This window comes from Rhipicephalus microplus, chromosome 4, assembly GCF_043290135.1.
Source record: "Rhipicephalus microplus isolate Deutch F79 chromosome 4, USDA_Rmic, whole genome shotgun sequence".
NCBI classification, from domain to species: domain Eukaryota; kingdom Metazoa; phylum Arthropoda; class Arachnida; order Ixodida; family Ixodidae; genus Rhipicephalus; species Rhipicephalus microplus.
The window spans coordinates 26,691,486-26,713,828 of NC_134703.1; the positions used below are offsets into that span (position 1 = coordinate 26,691,486).

The following is a 22,343-nucleotide window of genomic DNA, read 5'->3' on the forward strand; positions in this document are numbered from 1 at the left end:
ATGTATGTATGTATGTATGTATGTATGTATGTATGTATGTATGTATGTATGTATGTATGTATGTATGTATGTATGTATGTATGTATGTATGTATGTATGTATGTATGTATGTATGTATGTATGTATGTATGTATGTATGTATGTATGCATATGCGCATGTCAGTCCTAATTGCTAGACAAACCTTGATTTCTCTGCGCACATATAGCCAGTCATCCCGACATATTAGTTCGTGACCTCGTATAACGAACCAGAAACACGAATTCATGGTGTCTACTAAAAAAAAAACAGAGAAGCCGAAAACCAAATTTATCAGAACAGATGTATAACTTTTGATATTCCGATTATTTATTTCATACCACAGACGCGTACTGTGTTTCCCCTCTTCTGTTCAAGTGTTTATTTTTATGTATACACTGTTCTTCCGGACGGCATGCCCTCTAGCAACCGTGTTTCTTCGCTCTCACTTTTTGTTTCAATTGAACTTCGGATAAACCCACCGGACACGTTCGACCAGATGCATTATTCATGCAGACAACATTCACCGGACTATTACTGCCGACGGCTTGGGCCGATCTCGAGAAAATGGAATAAAACAACTTTTCACTGACGTCAACCGGTGTATCTTTCCCCCTTTATGCACCTGCGTCAACGATCCGCGATGAGTCAACTCAGTAGTGCGCCTGGGCAAATCAACTTCTCTGGTGCTCTTCTTATACCTTCGTCGCCTATAATCGAGCTCCAGCTTTTTTTGTTTTCTTCTCGATTGCGACAGAATAATTGAGGAAGAAATAGGAGAATACGGCGCCGCTCAGCGGCATCGCCGGGTATCGTCGCGGTGGGATGAAGGTCGCCAGCGTGCCTACTCCAACCTTGGCGATCGTCACATGCCACACGCCTTGCACAGATGAAGAGCCCAAGTAGCCTTAGCGTGCGTGCGCGGCCTTTCCTGTTGCCGGGGATGGAGTCGTGGAAGCCACTTCGTAGACCCTGCCGAGCGCAGCGAAGCTCGGTCTCTCTGCCGGTGTGGTGCGTTGCCGCGCTGTGCCTTTCGTGTCTCAGTGGTGTCCTCGCCGACGAATCCCAGACTCCACTGGTGCGGATCGAAAACGGACTTCTCGCTGGCAAGCGAATCTCGGTGTTGGGGAAGGATGTAGACGCGTTCCTCGGCATACCGTACGCTTTGCCCCCAATAGGCAACCTGCGATTCGAGAAGCCGCAGCCTGCCGATGCTTGGGAAGGCACGTTTCGAGCCGTCAACAAGCCACCGCCATGCCGTCAGCTGGACATGCCCTTTTTGGCGGGTACACGTCTACACTATTCCAACACTACCACCGAAGATTGCCTGTACGCAAACGTGTGGAGGCCTTCGTCCAGCTGTCCCAACTCCGAGTCATGCGGTGCCAAGCTACCCGTCATCGTGTTTATACACGGCGGAGCGTTGCAATGGGGAGATTCGAGTTTGTTCATACATGACCCGTCTGTGTTCGTCGCCGAATCGGATGTCGTGTTCGTCACGTTCAACTACCGTGTGAGCATGTTCGGATTCCTTTCTGCCAAGAACCCGGACCTTCCAGGTAACACGGGCATGTGGGATCAGGTTCACCTCTTGAAATGGGTTCAGAAAAACATCGAGAAATTCGGTGGTGACCCTACAATGGTGACGCTCAAAGGTCAGAGCGCCGGCGCCATCACAGCCGGCCTGCACGCCACGTCTCCGCAGAGTAAGGGCCTCTTCAACCGAATCATCATGGAAAGCAGCACGCCATTATCGCTGTTTCTCACCATGAGTTTCAATGTCGTCGGTCAATTCGTGAACGTCGCCAACGCACACGGTTGCATCGACAACTCGAAAGACTGGAGGGAGGAGACCCACGCCATCGTCAACTGCCTCAGGAAAGTTGAAGCTGACACCATTATCGCCAAATTGAAGGAGGAGACCACTTTCAAGCAGATGTTCCCTATGGTCTTCGGCGACCAGTTCTTTCCCAACGACCCCTTGGATCCCGAAACGTACGCAAGTCTACACGTAAAAGAGATTCTGCTGGGAACGACGACGGACGAAGGTACAGTCTTCCTGAACAACATACGCAACGTAGCACCACAGTTTGAAGACTACATATCTGGAAACTACCGTCTTGCCGTGACACTGGCGTTGAAGACCATGTTCAACATTCCACTGTCTCACGCGCGCGATATCACGGTTGCCTACTTCGGAGATCAGAGCGTGGAGCACAACAGAAAGTCCGTTATCGACATCGTCTGCGAGCTCTTTGCTGACGCCACGATTTACTGCCCGACACTGATGTTCGCGGATGTTGTGACTCAAAGAGGCGTGAAGGCATATCGTTACGTATTCGCCCACAGAGCCTCGGACAACTACTGGCCAGAGTGGATAGGCGTCACACACGGGGACGACTTGCCTTACACAATGGGTTCGTTACTCCTGCCTAAAGACGAGAACCTGTTTACCCCTCCAGTTGGACAAGACCTTCGTGACTTGGTTCTCAAGAAGACTCATACTTCAGACGAAGAGGAGTTCGTCAAGCAGATAGTCGCAAGTTGGACGGCGTTTGCGAAACACGGGTACGTACGTAACTCGGCAGAAGCTCCTCTGCATATAGCGTTTCCGTGGCGCAATTGCCGCTTATAAGGCATTTATATATGAATAATACTATTGCCACGATCACCAGGTCGCGCACTTAACCACACCATTTCTGGGGTGAGGAATACCACGCATAATAGATAGATAGATAGATAGATAGATAGATAGATAGATAGATAGATAGATAGATAGATAGATAGATAGATAGATAGATAGATAGATAGATAGATAGATAGATAGATAGATAGATAGATAGATAGATAGATAGATAGATAGATAGATAGATAGATAGATAGATAGATAGATAGATAGATAGATAGATAGATAGATAGATAGATAGATAGATAGATAGATAGATAGATAGATAGATCTATTTTAATTACACCCTGAAGGCCAAAGACATCACCTGATGACTCCGTTGTAGTTTCTCTTTCAGATGGGTACATGACAGAGGCATAATGATGCAGTGAGAATAGTTTGGCACTAGCACAGAGCCTTTCATTTATTCAAAATGTTCGTTTTTTCAAGCTAGCCATCAAAGCTAGTCACGAAGTTCACGAAGTGATACTATTGTTTAACTAGCCTTCTTTTATGTGGTGACAAAAAATAGGTTCGGTCAACTACTTATATTTTGATCTTAAAACGTTCCTTGCCATTTTGCGTCTCTAACATGCTAGACTGAGCTTTTTTCCTAATGGCTCTGGGGTTTTTCTGTAACCAGTGTGGCTACCTGGAGGCTACTTTTTCAGTATAGCAGTGTATTTTCGAGCTGGCAAGGTGAAACAGGTTCGTAATTATACCAACGTCTCTTAAATATGCTTGTTTTAGTTCTATGTCTACTCCTGAAATAACCGCCCCGGCTGCGGAGTGGGTACAATGTTGGACCTGAAATACTCGAATTCCATCACGGCCAGCCACGGAGGTCCCATTGCAATGGCGGTGACATACATGCTGGAGATCCGCATATTGTGCGTCGTCAGTGTGTTTTATAGAATTCCAAGTGGGAGAAATTATCTCAAGCCCTCACGTCAGCTTGACTTATCCTTCTGAAGGGGTGTAAGCACGCAAAGAAACCTCAAATATTACTTCGAGTTTCTGAAGTCAAGATTCGCCCTAACAAAATGATTTTGGTTGACCTCTAACTGGGTGTCTTAGACATTTAATTTTTTCGACAATAGGTGCAAATACAGTGTCTTCAAATTAGAGTTTCGTTCGATAAGTCTCAAACCATTCTTGATTGTAAGTCCAGACAATAAGGTTTGTGCTGCTGCATGACGTAATTCCTGTGTTTAATTCAAATTTTCAGCAACACAATAAGTGCAGCTCGAACAATCAGTCCCGCATATAGCGATGTTAGATTCCGTAGCAATCCGGAAAGAACTTGGTAGTTATCCAGACATGCGTTAGCACTATACGCCACACCTTAACGTGTTCAGATAACGCAACCTGCCAAAGGTGTGTTTTGAGGTACCACATACAGCCACAGACAAATAAGAATCAATTTATTTGCATATTGTCAACAGCAAAAAGCAAGACCTATATATCGCTGTTACAAAGAAGAAAACAGAGCTCTTCCGATCCAAAGATAAAGGTCATCAATTGGTTGATGGATTGATTGATTGAATAATTAATTTATTAATTGATTTATTTCGTATTTCTGTTCTGTTCGCACTTATAATGATGTTCAAAATAATACGCTCTGTTTTACCTGAAAGAAGCTATTTACGCGGCTTTTTTACAGCGAAATCTGTTTTGAGATCGCAACTCGGGCGACGCGCAGTGGCATGTTGTGCGCCGCCACCACCGCCGCCGCTGGTGTCCGTAATAGATCGCGCGAAATTTAAAAAGAACCTTGCACTAATGACACAGTGGGGCTTGAACCCGGGTCCGCAGGGTGCCAGCCCAATAATTTATCACTGAGTTGCGCCGGTGCTTGTAACTTGTTGTCAAACTTGCCTTAGGCAGGCATAACCTAGCACCATTGGCACAGTGGGGTTCGAAATCGGGTCCGCTGGGTACCAGCCCAATATTCTACCACTGAGTTACGCCGGTGCTTGTGACTTGTCGTCAAACTTGCCTTCGGTTACTTGTCGTCAAACTTGATGTCGGGAAAGCAATCACGTTAATACGACTTATAAAGCGTTTTACAACAGCGGAAGAACAACCAGTCATCGCACAGTGCGAATAGCGTACCGAGTGGGCCGTCCAATGCTGCAACCCGTACAAAAGCTTGTTCTTGTTTCCCTATTAACTGTGGCACATACCAACTTCAGCCATATTTCTGCATCGTCGTCGGCCACTGAATGGACAATTGGCACAAAAATTCCTAGCGAGTGTTAATAGGATACCACGCTTCTCAGAAGAATGACAAAAAATAGCATGGCGAATGCCGGCATACTACCAAAAAAAATTGTATGAATAATGTCGTAGTGGGTACCAAGCAAGTGTGCTTGCAGTATTTACCCACTGAGCGTTTAGAAAAGGCTCTCAAATGCAGCTCTTCTAGCTTTCGGTGTGACTGTGCTGCGCCTACCGCGCAGGCCTGGCGTTTTTTTTTTTTTACTGAAATCAAATATACTGAAGATGCCGTTCTTACAAGTGAAAGTGCTGCAGTATTTATGCTTTCAATTCTCTCGCAAATATTTGCGTATGTTAATTTGTTTATGTAACGAAGTGAAGAGAAGATACTGATTTACTTTGTTAATCACTTATTTGTTCATTGATATATTTCCTGACACATTGTCAAATGATAATAAACTCAGAATAATGCAGGAAATAAACAAAGCTTGTCAAACTAAGTCGGTGAGAACGTAGCACATGTTCTTGCTACTCTAACTGATAGAGGCGACGAAGAGAGAGAGAACGAAAAACCTTTATTTGGGCAATTATAAGCAATCATTCTCACGTCGTGGAGCCAATATTTTAGGGCTTTCAGGATTTCTCCCCGACACGTAAACTGGTAGCCATGCATAATACCAATCATAATTATTTCCAAGTCTCAGAGCGTCGATGTGAATGTGAGGGTCACTGTAGTGGAGGGCTCCGGTAATTTTGTCGGACTTGTGTTCTGTAACATGACATTAAATCTAAATGAACAGACAGACCCCTAGCGTCTCGCTTTCGTCTATGTGCGACCATCGGGGCCCAGGTCTGGCCCTGTGACGTCTAGGTCAGCAATACAGCACCATAACTGTGGCCGGTTAACCATGCATGCTGAATCCGTGGCGCTGACGTTCTTCATAATGAGGTAGGAAAAATTAATCCTCCGTGCACACCATGAAAATATAGCAGGCAATGTCAATTAGAAGAAAAAAAATGGCAGTTTGGTTTATTACGATAGCCACAATATTGGACAGTCTCTCGGCTTTTCTGTGGCCGTCGCCCCACCATCGCAAATATATATATATATATATATATATATATATATATATATATATATATATATATATATATATATATATATATATATATATATATATATATATATATATATATATATATATATATATATATATACACACGGGGAAAGATGCGTCAGTTTCCTTTTTCTGCGGAGCGAACATCACGCGTCAACTAGGGCTATGGCTTCAACGACGGCTCTTACCCCCACAGCAGGTGGGAGCTTCTACGGGCTGTGCAATCAGCGCGAAAGAAAACAAAAACCGTGTCAAAAGTGTACCTAGAGTGGCCGTCCACGTATAGATACGCTCTACACATAAACTGCCACCAGCGGCGACACACGACGTATAGCCCTTATTACCAGCATGCGCTGCCTACGGGAGGCGCTTCTCATCAACGCCGTCCCTACGCAAGAGCCTTGTTGTGGCCATTTACTGTGGCCGCGCCGCAGGAAACTTGGTTACTTAGCAAGTTCATGTTGACTACAACTATTATTATTGCTCCTAAAAATGCTAGCCTTGCTCTGTAAATAGTCGAATGTGTTGCTATCGTTTTCATTGCTTCGTTTGCCCTTTTGGCGAAACTGCAACTTTTTTTTCTTGCCTTAGACAGCTCCTCCTCTATGTATAATCAGCCGCATTTGGCTGGCATCAATAAAATAGAGGATGTGCTGAGTGAGATGTGAATGACATCTGGCAGTGCCATCGGGAAACACGAGTTTGTGCAGAACACAGGGCCACTGCCAGATAGCAGCACCATATCATCGGCACAGTGCTTTTTCATGCATAGCATAGCATTTTCAGCTCAGCGTGAAAAACACCCGTTTTTTTCATGCATGCCACAGTGCAATAAGCACTGTGGTCAGTAGAATTACATATATACGTATTTTATAGCAAAAAAAAAACACCACCTAATACTTACGTATTGATGTTGCACCTCAGATATGCATACCAGTACCTTTTTGATCGACGATGTTCACAAATAGAAACGCAGCCACCAGTTCAAGATGGCTCGGCATTCAGCGAGTGCTTAAACTTCGCCCGAGCAGCTAAATTACGCGACAGACAGACAGACAGACAGACAGACAGACAGACAGACAGACAGACAGACAGACAGACAGACAGACAGACAGACAGACAGACAGACAGACAGACAGACAGACAGACAGACAGACAGACAGGCAGGCAGGCAGGCAGACAGACAGACAGACAGACAGACCAAAATCTGTATCTCAAGAACAACTATCAGCTTTAAGGTGATCAGGGCTGAGCCACGTTAACTTTTGAGCAGAGCGATGTGAAGGAGAAGGGGCTCCACACCCAGCCGAATTGTTGTAACCACCTTTCCTTTTGTTTTGACAATGCGTTCTTTTTCTTTTCTTCTCCTGTAGCACGCCTGCAATGGTGACACCTGGAGACAAGTGGCCCGCGCACATGACCAGCAATACGCTGCTTGTAAGCCTCAAGCCGAACAGCTTCAACGTGACAGCAGAACAGCGCAGGTCACGGTGCAACCTCTGGAAACCATTGCTGTTGCGCAAGTAAGTGTAATGGTTAAGCTATTCTCATTTAATTTATTTCTGCATTTTCCCACGCTTCCTTATTGACGATTGTTACGGGCACAAACGTGTACGTGCAAAGACGTGTAGACATCTAGATATAAACATGCACACATAAGTAAATGTATCTAGATTTGATGGTAAGGTGAAACTCTATTCTGCGTACAAGTCTCGAATAAAACTTTGTACTGTTGTAGGTGATATTTACAATTTGCAGCACGAACCAATTGTGGCGTTTGTATTGACACTGCGTAAACGAAGCCCAGATATCGCCCCATATGCTACGAACTTTAATAATAGTTGGGAAAGGTTGTACTTATAAGTTGTTTGCAATAACAAAAGCACGCTAGAAGTACTGTTGTTTACTTTTGTTATTTAAGAAAGGAAAATGCGATAGTAACTGCTGTGATATCACAAGCGTATTGAGAATCAATACCTCCATATTAGTTAAGTTTGTTAGTACTGCCGTCTCTTTTTCCCCCTGTAACCCCCTCCCCTCTGTAATGCCGAAAGGCCTTGAGGGTACAAGAATAAATAAATAAATAAATAAATAAATAAATAAATAAATAAATAAATAAATAAATAAATAAATAAATAAATAAAAATAAATAAATAAATATATGTAAGAAAGGGGCCGGCTGGTCAGGGCATAATTTTCATGTTCTGTTGAGAATTCGCACGCCACCTGAATTCAAATCTTTCAATTACTCCTTATCGTATAACTATTGTTGAGCCGCAAGGACAATATGCGAGAGTTGTCGAATCATCTTACCTTCTTTAAATCAAATCAGATGCACACAACCGCACGGTTCTTAACGAAAATCTTTTCAATGTATTTTTTAATATTGTTTCTTTAGGTCCTCATCGCACGCATCGCAAAGTTCATCTCATCAAACCCCGAAAACCACTACTGCAAAACCCACTTCCAAGACACCGAAGGCGAAGTTGTCACCCGATAAGGCAAATTCGGTCTTCAAGAAACGACCGTCGTCGAGTGCCATCAATCTTCCATCAAGTCTGGTTACGGTTGCCCTCGCCTTTCTCACAGCTTCCCAATGGTGATGAAAGACTGTTGCACGAATATCTTTCCCCAATTCCATTGGTTGTTACGGAGCGCAGCGAGTGAGCCAACACCAGCTATATGAAGCAAGAACACGGTGCTCCGGCCAAAGTCAACCACGTCACGAAGTGTAAGCCGACATGCCACGTAATCAAAGCTATACTCAACGTTTCGCGCTAATGCTTTGTCTAAGCGCTGTTGGCATTCGGAAACATCGACCTCCAAAAGTGTGGTCGTGGCTACAGGTATTACAGACTTTCGTCGTGAAGGCTATTGCGATGAAGATGCGCAATCCCAAGTTAAAGGGTTGTGTTGTGCACAACAGGTTGGTCGAGTCCTTGGTGATATCGTACCCCCTATTGAATGTCTTACTATACATGTATCCATTGCATATGTCAAGCCCAGTTTCATCTAACACCCAAGAAAAGCCCTAAGAAAGAAACAGTATTGGTTCCTAATTCTTCGCCTATCAAGTTTCTTCAAGGGTGAATTTCTTGCCTGTGAGTATGACGCGAATAAATATAAACTAATAAACAATTTCCGACAACTCATTGTAGTATTTTGGGAGCGCTTAGAATTTACGAGCCTTATATGACGGCGGGTGTGCAGTACCGAGGGATAATCATTCATTGGCTCAATTTATTTATATTGTTTTTACAGCGGAGCTCTTTCTGCCGGCCTTAATCTATTCTACTCAAACAAACAAAGAAAACTACTAAAAATGACTATGTGCCTGCTCTCGCTGCCTGCTTCCATGAAGATAGTAGGTTGGGTGGGGAGCGTATGCCGTGCTCAGTGGAGGGATACGACTGAGCGGGTGAGTGTGCAGCGCCACCTGCCACCGCGCCTACGCTCTCACTGCGCCATGAGCGCGCACCTGTTGCTTTGCTCGGCGCGCTTGCCCGGTGCAGGGAGTTTCGGCAGTGACTGCGAGGTGCCGGCCTAAGGAGCTTCACTGCTACAATTACCACGCCACGATAACTTAGCCGCGTGTTTCCTAGCAACCACTTGCACGGCTGCGCGCATGCGTCGCTACCGCATGCACTGCTCCGCCACCAGCCCGCCCACCTGGACAATGCGTGCAACCACTTGGTCGCGCCAGACATGAGGTCTCTGCCAACTGTGTGTGCGCTCCTTCCTACTGTATATATTCGGCATGTGGTAGTGGGACGCGGTGCTATATGCGGCAATGAGGAGACTGCTGGACTCGAATCGTTTAAAGAAGAAGACGACTACGTACTACGATGGAAACATTGAGCGACGACTGTGCTGGACTCAACTGGAACTTGTAATAAATTGGCATTACTTCGTATAACTTAAAAATATTTTGCATTACCTCGTATAACTTGGAATCACTTCGTATGGTCAGGAACAGTTAGCCACTGATCAGCACCGCTCTTTCACTAATAAAAGTACCACCAGGATTTTTTTTTAAAGTTTTCTTCAGGTCAGTCTTCATAGCACTCGTCGAAAAAGCCCAACATCTATTCGGGTCTCCGCCGACATCTAATCGGACGCCGAATTCTACACTGCTTGAGCCGCCCATTTACTGCAGATAGTACGAAAAAGCGCGCAGTATTGGCATTTACCTCAAAGGGAATGTATCTTTGTACCGAATAGCTATCAGCTGACCATCGATATTTTCGCAGCCAAAGTAACAGGTATTCACTGGTTATGATTGAGAGGCACACATCTGTCTAGCAGTCCTCATATGTACCCACGTGGCGGACTTTCATTTGTCATTTCGTTATCTATGGAAACGAGCAGGAGAGTTTCCATGAACACCACGTTACATGTAACGGGATATCTGCGGGATTTAAGCCGTAAAGCATAGATATGCTAATCAGCCTAGAATTCGCTGTAAACCAAATAAAGGTGATTTCCAATGTTACGTTATAGATGACCACACTGAAGTATGTCGCATACATCTTTAGAATGCTAGACACCCACATGGGTGGGTGAATTCTGTAAGACTTAAAAATGCATAATGATAATAAAACCATTGGACAAGAACAAACACAAAGGAAAAATGGAAATATAGTTCGCATATACATTATAAATTTACAAGTGAGTTGCATGTCTTCATGCATTCAAAACTTCTTAAAATAGTGGCACCTACCAGCATAAGCGTGGGAAGCGTTCCCCTTTAGAGGGACCAAAGTTCATTGCAGTGCTCCCCTACCGTGTCAAGTCAAAGTACGAGGCCCACTTTGTGCCCTGCGTCAAGAAACAAGGTGAAGTGAAACGTCGGCGTCCAGGGGAAGATAATGCCTGGTTCAATTGCAACCTCCCCAACGGCTCTGTCCCACAATGAGGTTGCCTCATTCACCCAAGAACAGGTGCTACAAATGTATAAGCACCTTCCACGAAACCGCAAGATTCAGCTTTCCCGTTCAAGCGGCGATTCCCAGTAAACCTTCCTGGTCGACAGGTCCATGCCCAATGGCGTTCGCTACGAGCCATATGTAACAGTATGCAATTTGCTAGGGGGCCCATAAAGAACTAATATTCTAAGAGCCTTTTCTAAAACACATTGAGCTTTTATATAAAAGCGTGTAGCCAATTATACCTCACTTTTTCGCTCAGTCGGACAATTACGTCATTGCTTAATGCGCAGGGCTATGGCTACAAATGATTTTCGAGGTTATGGCAGCCAAGGACACCTAATGTCGCCTTTGAAAATCTGCTTACTTCCCAGTTTTTATCCGGAAAGCTCGGGACCTATGGGAAGTCTTTGTCAGCAGCACGCATCATCACTTCATTTGCATTTTTGCACACAGTGTGGAGCTCATTCGCTTTCAGACTCGTTCGGACGCTACCATCGGTGGATGGAGGGGGGGGGGACACAGTGCTCCACCCCTAATAGAAACAAGGAACCTTACGCACGTCTGTGCCTTCCCTATACAGGGTTATCAAGCTGAGAGTAGAAGTTGACCTAGATAGACCGGCTTAGTGAAATCATCACTTTGAAAGTTTACCTTTGCATACCGCGAAGCGCATTGACTGATGCTACACATGCCATCGTTCAACGTTACATAGTGTTGTCCGACACTTGCACAGGTAAGTTCCTTTGCCCCGACCCTCCATCGCCATTTCGCCAGTGGTGCATTGAAAAGTCCCTAACGGCACTCAACGCCATTGACAGTTTGCGTTCATCGTACCTCTTTAGTGTAGGGCGCGCACTGGCGGTCAGTTTTTGTTTCTAGCGAAATGGTAAATCTGGCAACAAGTTCTGCTTTCTTTTGTTATAAATGTGTTTCGGCGGGGAGATAAAGATAAATCTAACATTGGCTATTCAGTTTCTTTTTTAGAGCGTAACAACAAATTATTGAAGAATTCATGACGCAAAGATCACGAACGCAGGTTACATCGCTCCAGGGAATTGCAGAAAAGCGGATCAGTGAAGAAAAGGAAGGTTAACATTGATTTCACTGTCGAGTTGCCTCTGTAAAATAAATAAGAGATCGTGTGACATTATTTTCCACAGATATGTATTGTGGAATGTTGGTATGTAGTTGGTATTAAAGGTGTAAAGAACGATTGTTAAACTAAGAAAAAAACAAAAAAAAACGTCACGTCCTTTTCTTCTGTTGGTTAAGCATTGTTCCTTACACCATTAATATCGTCCTCGTAATAATCGCTTACAGAGAATCTGATGCAACGCACACATTAGTGATTTATCATCCCACCAGCGGGCTCTACGTTCACCGCAGAACGAAGACCTCCCCCTGAAATCTCGGACCCAGCTGTACTCCACGTGCTGAGGTCTCCGAATCTCTCAGTTTTCATGTAATCTTTTATAAATGTCGGTCACGCATTCAGTTTCTTGGTATTTCCTCATTACCGGAGCTTTAGACAGACCAGATGATTCGCCTTTTGTCTGATTAAAGGATTATGGGTCATTGGCCGAGTCTGTCTCCAGCCCAGAAGGCGTTTGAAGCTTTATTACGTTTTTTTTTTTTTACGGACAACTGACTTTAGAGACAGACTTTAGTGTCGTTATCCTCTTCAATTTTTTTCTCCTCGCTATCTTTTGCCTTTTCTCTCTCACTCTCTGTTTCCGTAATAACTCTCTCATCATATTTTACTCCCCTTACCGCCTGCTGCAGCACAGGGTAGCCGGCCCGGGTCTAAGAACTGGCTAACCTCCCAGTCCTTCCGCTTATTTTTTTCCTACTCCTCCTAAGTGTCTTATAGTTACAACTGTCATGTGTCGTTGCATTGAATGCTCGGCATTCCTTCACTGATGCTTTAATTCTTGATACTCTCCAGGTTTCTTTTCCCTATATTCGAACTGGCAAGATGCACTGTTACACTGAACAGACAAGATACGCTGAAAGATAACCTTTACGATTCAGTGGCAATGCTAAGTTAACGATTGATTGATTGATATGTGGGGTTTAACATCCCCAAACCACCATATGATTATGATAGACGCCGTAGTGGAGGGCTCCAGAAATTTCAACCACCTGGGGTTCTTTATGCGCTCCCAAATCAGAGTACAAGGGTCTTAAACATTTCCGCCTCCATCGGAAATGCAGCCGCCGCAGCCGGGATTTGATCCCGCGACCTGCGGGTCAGCAGCCGAGTACCTTAGCCACTAGACCACCACGGCGGGGCAGTGCTAAGTTAAGGATCATGAGTCGACAATGTCTACCATATTTGCATCATCCCATCCTTGCTCTTCGATGAAATATGCACAAATATTTTCTCTGAATACCAACTGGGGACATTACTAATTTGCTAATTTATATCCTAGACATTATTGTTCAACATCACACCTAAATATTGAATCATCACCGAATAAACGCTTTAGTGTTGTCCTTTTTCATAAAACTTCCTGTGCAAGAAATTTTACTATATGGGTCGATTGCCAGATATTTCCAATTGATTATCTGAAGAACAACATCCTGACTGAAGTGGGACGAGCCACATTTGTAAGACTTTAATTGTATGAGCTGAAAATTTGTGGCAAAGGCACAAGAGCTTGAAAAGTGGCAGGTGATGTCATAAAAGTTCGTCCAATAAAATTCATTTATATTCCTCTTACCTACGTATATACTACTGGCGGTGAGGTTAAATTCGTATAAATATACGTAGCTTCATGTAAGATTTGAATCACTCACTTTGTCTCAGGATTATCCGACCCTATATATTTATTAAGAAGTAAAATGTAACGTTTATGTACGGACACGTTCCAATCTTGAAAACCTAATTGTAAGAAGTTCTTATTGCTTTTAGGGAACTAGTAACGGGTACTCGTCCTCAAATTGGGAAGGAACGAGAAACGAGCTTTCGGTATACCTTTTGGACGAACGTGTACAACACTGCTATTCGGTAAATTTCATATAAGTGTGCAAGCTCCTCTGTTAATATTCTGCTTAAATGTGCAAGCTCTTCTACTGGTTCCGGGGTCTGGTTCTCTATTACGAAAGCTCGTTTTTCGCCGGGCCACCCTGCATTATCTTTGCCTTCTGCATACCCATCTTCACTGCTGCTTTGACGTTCTCTCCACTTATTTTTGTAATAACTTTTGCAGTAGCTCACCAGGCGTTTGATCACGTCTGCCAACCGGGAACTGCAAAATAATAATAATATTAATATTAATAATAATAATAATAATAATAATAATAATAATAATAATAATAATAATAATAATAATAATAATAATAATAATAATAATAATAATAATAATAATAATAATATCATAATAATATTAATAATAATAATAATAATAATAATATAATAATAATATTAATAAATTATTTAGCGTATGATTGACGCTGTAGTGGAGGGCTCCGCAAATTTCAACCACTTGGGGTTCCTTAACGTGCATGCAAATCTGAGCAATCAAGGCTACACTATTCACGCCTCCATTTAAAATGCAGCCACCGCAGCCGCGGTTCGATCCTGTCATATGCGGGTCAGCAGCCGAGTGTCTTAGCCACTAGACCACCGCGGTGGGGCAGCTGCAAAAATATCCTCTATTAATAATGTATGCGGGGGTTTATGGGCAGCTGCTGGCTTCCGAAAAAAATGACGTGCTATACGTCACGTTGACCGACGCGTAAGAGTGTTCCCCCTTGCTGTCACCGCTGCAAGCGCCGCTGACTGACACTTCCAGCTTCAAAGGAACGAAAATACGCCGTAAAGTAGACAAGAGAGCGATTGCCACCGTAGGTCAATTGGTAAAGCATCAAACATGTTATCCTAACGTTGTAGCTGCGCTTCAACCAAATGGTAATGCTGTTCATTGCCCACTTCGAAACATTTTCATTTATGTCGTCACTATACCACGCTACATCAAAAGACTGCAAAATATTTCCCCTATACATTCCTTGGCTTCATTGTCGGGTGGTTTCATTACGTCACAATCAAGCATGCATATTCTTCCGACCATACCGTAAAAGCCCTTCACAGGGTAATGCACGGTAAATATATACATATATAAGCAAAAGTACAAAGCGAAAAAAAAATGGATGATTGATTCCAATAAGACAGGAAAAAAACAGCTGCTAATGTGCAGCTTTGTAATTTTTCTGAAAAACTTTCGGTGACTCTGTCAGTTTAGGGGGAGGCTACCTGCTTTATCTATATTAGTTCTCTATGGATGATGTTACCTCTGAGTCAAAATGAAAGTGAGCTTATTGACTCCGTCTTACAAGTGACCTGGCACCGAAAAGCTTTTAGCGCCCATGCTAAGCACCGTGTGCTTTTTATAGCAGTGTTGGTCGCGGCTCACATGCAATGTATAAATTGCATTAATTCTGCTATCATACAAGGGAAGCTCCCAGTGTTTTTTTTTTTCTTTTTTTCAATAACTTAGGTTAATGACACATGACGAAAGAAAAACGAGAACGATAAAGTGAAAGCGAAAAAAAAGTAAGAAAGACGGAATCAGAGTGAATGATAGCCCCGTAATCAGCTTCGCAGATCAGACACACGTCTTCCAAGCAGCATGAACGATTGCGGAACAAAAGTAATAAAACGAACAGCAATCTCGCTACGATAATCCTTTCGTACTTGTTCGACCTGAAACGAAATCTAGAACGGCCTTGTCGTGCAGAGGAGTTTTCCGGCCGTCGTACTGACTGTCCATTGCAGGGATTAGGCGATACGGAACGATTCGCAGCGATGTGTACGACCGAGTTGTGGGTACAGGTTTTCAGTTTTCGTTTTAAGTGTCTCAGTAGATTGAACTTTTCCATTAGCATTTGTGAATAGGCGCTAGCCTATTAAACAGTCCCTTCGAGAACGTCGCGATAGGATTCGTCCCCATTGAAATTTTTCATTCAATAACTGAGCTGTCTTCTATCGTTTATTGGTGCCTTGAACGACCCCACATTTTAACTTGACCAATACTCGCCACAACAACAACGATGGTCTGAGTGCAGAGCCATGGTCGTTTCGACAAACTTCAACACCCAATATGACGTCATGGTTTCGTGTTCTCGTTTAATAAACTTTGGGCGTCCAACTGGGCATCACGACCCGAAAGAAGGGGTAGCTGCAGTTACAGGCAGAGCTGCGTTATGCACAAAAACCAGTAAACATAACGAGGAAAGTCGCTCAGATATGCCAGTGGCATCTCGCTGTAAGAAGAGTCGATGCACTGGCCCTGTCTACAGAATGTGTCTTTCACTTGCTGCAGTTTAGCGCGCTGCAAAGAAACGTTCCTCCTATGTGTGTTGCGCGCTGCATTCACACACTTGCCTCCTCCAAGGCTGCAACTGCCTACGTTAGCACGTGCACCTTTCGTACCACTCTCCCTCATTTATGCACGCGCCATTTACTCCTCTTTCGTATGGGGCTGGACATGGGGAACTAAACACGATCATGCACGCACCAAGGTAGTGAATCGCAGGCTTGAAGAGAGTAAGTTGACTTGTCGAAAAACTCCAGCGATTCCAGGCCCGTTTACATTGACCCGACGAGGGCGCGTTGAGTCGAAATAAACAGGTTTTCTGGACTCGCCCTCCCCATGTATAAGCGGACGCGTCGGGGCGGAGAGTCGTCGCGGCGAGTCCCGTCGACCCGGAGACAGGGGGTAGGTTCACCGAACTCGCCGCGCTCAGAAAGGGCATGTATAACCGGTCACGCTGAGTTGACGGCTCGTGACCTCTCCCGCCCGTCGCGGTCTCCGCTTCCCCTGTCCCCATCACTCCGACGTTGCTCCTTCTCTGTCGGCTGGTACGCGCGCTTACCGCCAGTAATAGAAACAAATTATGCGGCTGCTTTATCTCATAAAAAGTTGTAAGAGCTGTAAAAAATGTTTAAATATCGCCCAAGAACAACGCATTGCTTCCCCTCAAAGAAGATCTTGAGACAACCTAGTAGCTGTGAACGCGTTGTGCCAAGGAAACGCTGTGTTCTTCCTACCCACGAGTTTTTTTCGCAACCTAGTTATTGGGCGCAGCCACGATATTTAAATTGCTCTGAGAGTTAGAAAAAATTTCCTCCGAAAACTGGTCTCAAAACAAAAATGGAAGCGATTAGTGTAGTCAAACGATCGGCCATGAATTTTGATATTCGTATCGGAGATGGTCGAGCGTACTGCCTGGAACGTTTAGCGTGGAATGAGCCATGTATTTATTTCGTAACTTCGTTCTTGTGATATTTTTAAATTTTGGTTATTCTTGTTTTTTATTGATAATGACGTATGACCGATTAAGAGAATTTGCGCTCTTGTGGCGATAAAATTCTGTTTGACCAATTATCTCCATTTCGGTTATAACAATTAAATGTGTTACTCCGTCCGTCACGCATTTTTTTTTGAGGGCAGGGCATTCCACAGTCTAAGGTGCGGCAAGGAATGCTACGCAGGATAAATGTAGATCATGAATTGACCATGCACATGGTTGTACTGTCAATATTCCCGTCCCTGATTACAATGAAGAGCCATGGCAAATGCACTAATCCAATACTTATAATTGCAGATGGCAACAGAACCACTGCTGCTATCGCGTTGTGCAGTGTTAGCCAAGACACCAACGCAACCATAAAGTACAGCTGGTGCAAACTGAGAAAAAAGACCAAGACAGCCATCGCGGTGGCGGAGCGACAACTGCGTAAACAACCGCAGCCCACAGCGGCGAGAGCGCAGGCTTGGAGGAGCGGAAACCGGTACCGGAAGACGGGCTTTCGGCTCGCCTCGACGCAAAGCGTCGCTGCGATCACCGCTCACCTCAACTCGTCCGTGCGAGTTCATATAAACTCGGGCGCGTCGAGGTAAGCTGAACCCGCCACTCAACTCAGCCCGCCGCCGTCGCGCCCGTGTACACCGGCCTTCTGTTCGAACACTTTTTCAAGGAAGAACAACGTATTATGTCAACACGGCAAGTTGAATGAGTTGGTAGGTTAGCATATTCGATCGAACATATTTGGTGGTTGTACGTCACCAACGCTCATCTCATCCAATTCGTCGTCCCACGTTTGTGTCACGTTGTACAGCCGTGGCCACGTCTGTGTATAGCACGCGAGCAGCCGGCTTTGCTCTGTGGTTCGACACCCAGCAGCCGTTGCAAGTGGTGACGTCACGTGCACAGGAGTATGCGCGGCCTTACAAACATGCAGGCCTGCTCAGCACGACTGACAACGTTAGAATGCGTGCTTGTTCAACAGAAGATCCGCGCTCGCTCAGGGCGCTTTCGTCATATTTATTTCATAAGACGAAGCGCGTTTCAACTGATAACATACGTCTGCATAAACGATGCACTGTCTGTGGCCGTCTAGTTTTTTTGTTTTTTTTACGCATCTGCTGACATTATCATATTGTCACACCGGTCCCGTTAATTCGGGAGGCTATCGCCGGGCTAATTCCAAGGGCCGAAGTATCGGCCCCCCGAACCGCACCACGAAAGCGTGGACAATTTAGAAGTGGTCCCTTTTGGCGCGCCAGCGGACGCCGGCTGTGGCCCAAAGAACAAGTCAGAGCCGAGAGTTGATAAACAAACAAATTATATTCTCAATAATGGCAGATCGAAAAACAATACACAAGTATGCACACTCCACAATAGTTGAGTACAATATGTCTCCAAACAACCAACGTACTACACAGTACAATCAGCCACACTCGAAACAACGGACACAGACAACAATGCGCACTACAATGCAGTCACATGCATTGAACAACCAAGACACTTAAAGACTAAAGAGATAGGAAACCTATTCAGTCCAAAGTTCTTGGAAGCAAAGTCTAGATGATACTCTTCCGAGAATCACTCACTCAAAGTCCAGCGTTGTTGTCGTTCCGCGCCCCCGAAGTTTCTCTTCCAGGAAACCTCGCCGAAGTTTCTCTTCCAGGAAACCTCACGTCTTCAATAGGCCACTCTCCAAGCCTCAAACTTCTTCGCCGGAAACACGTCGGCTTCACACACGCAGCTGTTGCCACGCGTCTTCGCTCGATAGCGGTAAACACACACTCTTGCCTGTAGCTCGAGTCGTCACCCCTCAGGGGGAAATCATCTTCTTCTCCCGCTTTGTCTCTACGGACAAAACCTTCGCCGACTACACGGCGGTATACCCTACGCGCTCTTGCGCTAACTTCCGTCTTCTCCTACTCTCTCGTCTCGGCTGCTCGATTAAATACCTTCCGCGCGAGATTCCAGAACGTTCTCGTCATTTCGTCGGCGTGATACGCAGCGAAGGCTGGGAAGAGGGCGAGACGGTTGGAATGCCCTCCGCGGCCGATGACTCAACTCGGTATGACCACGCCCCTTTCGTTCTAGAACTTTCGCGGGCTATCTCGGCCGCCGATGTGGGGTGAGGAGGTTCGTCGGCGAAGCCACGCTTCCAAGGGGAGAGCGCGCGCCCGGGGAGCCTTGGATGTTTGTTTTCTTTTTTTTTCTTTTGACCTCCCGGTGTCTCTTCCGCGCGTTACCGCAAGAATTTGGCGGCGCTCCCATTTTTAGCGCTCGTTCTGTGACACATATCTTCCCGAATTCGCATGCCTCGTACAGGCCACGAAGCGTGCATCGTTGATGCAGGAGCGTTTTATCAGCCGAAACGCGCTCTGTCTTATGAGTCAGATGTGTCGGAAAAGCCGCGAGGAAGCATGAATGTTCGGCTAAACAAGCACACCATCGACCGTTGTCACCCGTGTAGAGCATGCCTGCATGTCTGTAAGGCCGTGCATGCTCCTGTGCCTGCGACGTCACAATATTTTTATTTATTTTTTTAATTTAATAATACTGTCAACCCTCGCTTGAAGGTCATAACAGGGAGGGAGTACAATATGAGTACAAACAGAACACCTAAAAAAACCACTAAGCCATAAACACAGGAAAACAGAATGGGCAGTACTTCAACCACTACCAAAATAAGCATCAATTTCTCTGTCAAAAGTTTGCACATCGGTACTATTAATAACATGTTATAGTAAAGAATTCCACTGTTCTATAGCATCCGGGAAAAATGACCACCGAAAGATGTCAGTGCGAGCGCTGAAAGGTTCAATGGGGGCATCATGATTCAATCTAGTGCTACGTTTTCCGGGAAGGCGTATGTACTCGTCTTTAGGTATTTTGAATATCCCTTGGATTATACGAAAGTAGGTTTTAAGTTTTTGTTTCCGTCTTCGAGTTTCCAGTGATTCTAAATTGCATGAATTTAGCATATCAGTTACTGAATCCCGCCTTCTATATCTAGAGCACACAAACCGAGCTGCACGCCTCTGAATACGTTCTAACTTAGTGACCAAGTGTTTCTGGTGAGGGCTCCAAACCACAGAGGCGTATTCCAGTCTAGGTCTAATATATGTGTGGTATGCAAGCAGCTTTACGTGTTTCGGTGTTTTATGCATCTTCGCTCGTAGAAAACACAGTTTTTGAAATGACTCAGAACAAACCGATTCAATGTGACGGTGCAAAGTTAGGTTGTTCGTATGTATACATTATAAGCAACGGTCACAAGGTGTCACGCCGCCGAGCAAAGTAGGCCGCTCGCGGGCTACAGACGTGGCTGCGGCTGTACACTCAAACAAGTAACCTGTAACACTGCTATATACATCCCCGCATTATACGATGCAAAGAGGAATATCCGGGCGCTGCATGCATGGTAAAAGTGCATAGATTGTTCGCCGTTCACTTGTCACCACTTGCGATTTTTTTCCTTCACAAGAACCTACGCTAGGTTGCCACCTCTAGTATACATAGTGGCCACGATGGGGCCTGAATTCGGTGACCATTCGCATTGTTACGGGCTCGCATGATCTCGCGATCATGTCTGAACGTTACCGATACAAATCAAGCCCATGTATCAATACATCTTTGCCGAGTTTCACCATGACAGCCCGATCATAATGACCCGCTCTAACAGTTCACCATCGACTCCTCTACACTATGTACTCACGCGCACACATTCGCACAGGAGCGCTCAGTCAGCCACGAAAATTTACGGACCACGAGAGTGCGGGGTCAAGAGCCTTTTCTCAATATATCTGCTAAGTCAGCAGCGAAAGACAGCAGCGCTATACCCGAGAAGCACCGGGCACGAATCTCACCGGGCACGAATATTTTACACCATTCACTTTTCACGCGACGCACTCTTCTGTAGCTGTTGCTACGTAATCTTATTTCGAGAGCAGCCTCAGCATAACTGTTATTGGTTGTAATTTTTCACACAGAGTGATATTACCAAACGGCACACTATTCGAAACTCACCGCAATGGTTTTCATGCTGCTATTAAAGTAGAAGTGAGATGATCATACTGTAGATAAACGCTTTGCGCGAAAATAACAAAATTATGTGCGGTGTGGCCGTAGAAAATTGGTATATCAGGAAATAACAAGTGAACCCTTTTCCGGCCCAGCACTGCAGTTGACAGTATGTGGCGCACTATAGTTTCATGGTTCACTGTTCCCGTGCCTCGTAGTGTTTGACTGAATAAAAAAAAATATGGCCTAACGAACTTCACAGTGCCTGTTCTGAGTTAAGTTTTCTTGATTATTCCTTCTTGCGCTTTAATTGCGAACTGCCAAGAATAAGTTGTGCTTTAATTACGCACTGCCAAGAATAAGTACACTACTCACTGTTTGCCGTAGAACTTTCCTGTCTTGTAGCTTGGCGCAGGCACCGATGAGGCACCCGCAGTGATGTGTTCCGGCGGGGGTCGGTAACAGACTCTGCAGGTGCGTTCGCGAATGCACGCTGAAATTTAGCTTGCCGTCTTAAAGCTACATTCAGTGCACGACGAACGCTACGCGTTTGGTCAAAGGTGACTTCAAATGCTATCAGACAGCTGAAAAGATAACAGCGAAGCGTGTGCGGCAAGCGTAGCGGAAGATGAATTGTCATGGTTTCCTTCTCACCCATCGTCCCCGCGGCGACAGGCACCACAGAACCCGGCCAATTTGAAAGGTGGTTAAGACATATCGAATACGTCTTTGCTGCACACTTCGGTTGAGGCTCCGCCTAACTAACATCGGCGTTTGGCACACTCACAGGCTTCCACTTTACGCTTCAGCTTGCGACGCCTGAAAGGCCTGCAAGTGGTAAGTACTGTGCATTTCATATTTATTCGCAGACGGGTCGACCCGTGCGAGGGGTTGAACGTGCAGTGATGTCTGGGTCTGACTGATGTACTTATAGAGTAGACACTGGCCTTTGATTAAAGACAAGCATTTGATCAAAACAAGGGCAAAGGCAGGAGAGAGAGAGAGAGAGACTTTATTAATTTCCGGCAGATTGCTGGGATGGGCTCCCAGCTAGGGGCCAACGGAGAGAC

The 22,343-nt window shown here is 45.1% G+C and overlaps 1 protein-coding gene across 1 annotated transcript; it reads left to right on the forward strand.

Moving 5' to 3' along the window:
• The first annotated feature begins 689 nt into the window (after positions 1-689).
• LOC119171772 (acetylcholinesterase-1) lies at positions 690-9,167 on the forward strand. The gene is made up of 3 exons (XM_037422607.2): positions 690-2,584; positions 7,393-7,542; positions 8,418-9,167. The coding sequence occupies exons 1-3, from the start codon at positions 906-908 to the stop codon at positions 8,620-8,622; spliced, it is 2,034 nt and encodes a 677-aa protein (XP_037278504.2). The 5' UTR covers positions 690-905; the 3' UTR covers positions 8,623-9,167.
• Positions 9,168-22,343: the final 13,176 nt, after the last annotated feature.

Coding starts and splice junctions, on each gene's coding strand:
- LOC119171772 (XM_037422607.2), top strand. CDS start 906: ATGAAGAGCCCAAGTAGCCTTAGCGTGCGTGCGCGGCCTTTCCTGTTG. Junction 2,585..7,392: donor ACGGCGTTTGCGAAACACGG/GTACGTACGTAA, acceptor CTTCTCCTGTAG/CACGCCTGCAATGGTGACAC. Junction 7,543..8,417: donor AAACCATTGCTGTTGCGCAA/GTAAGTGTAATG, acceptor TTGTTTCTTTAG/GTCCTCATCGCACGCATCGC.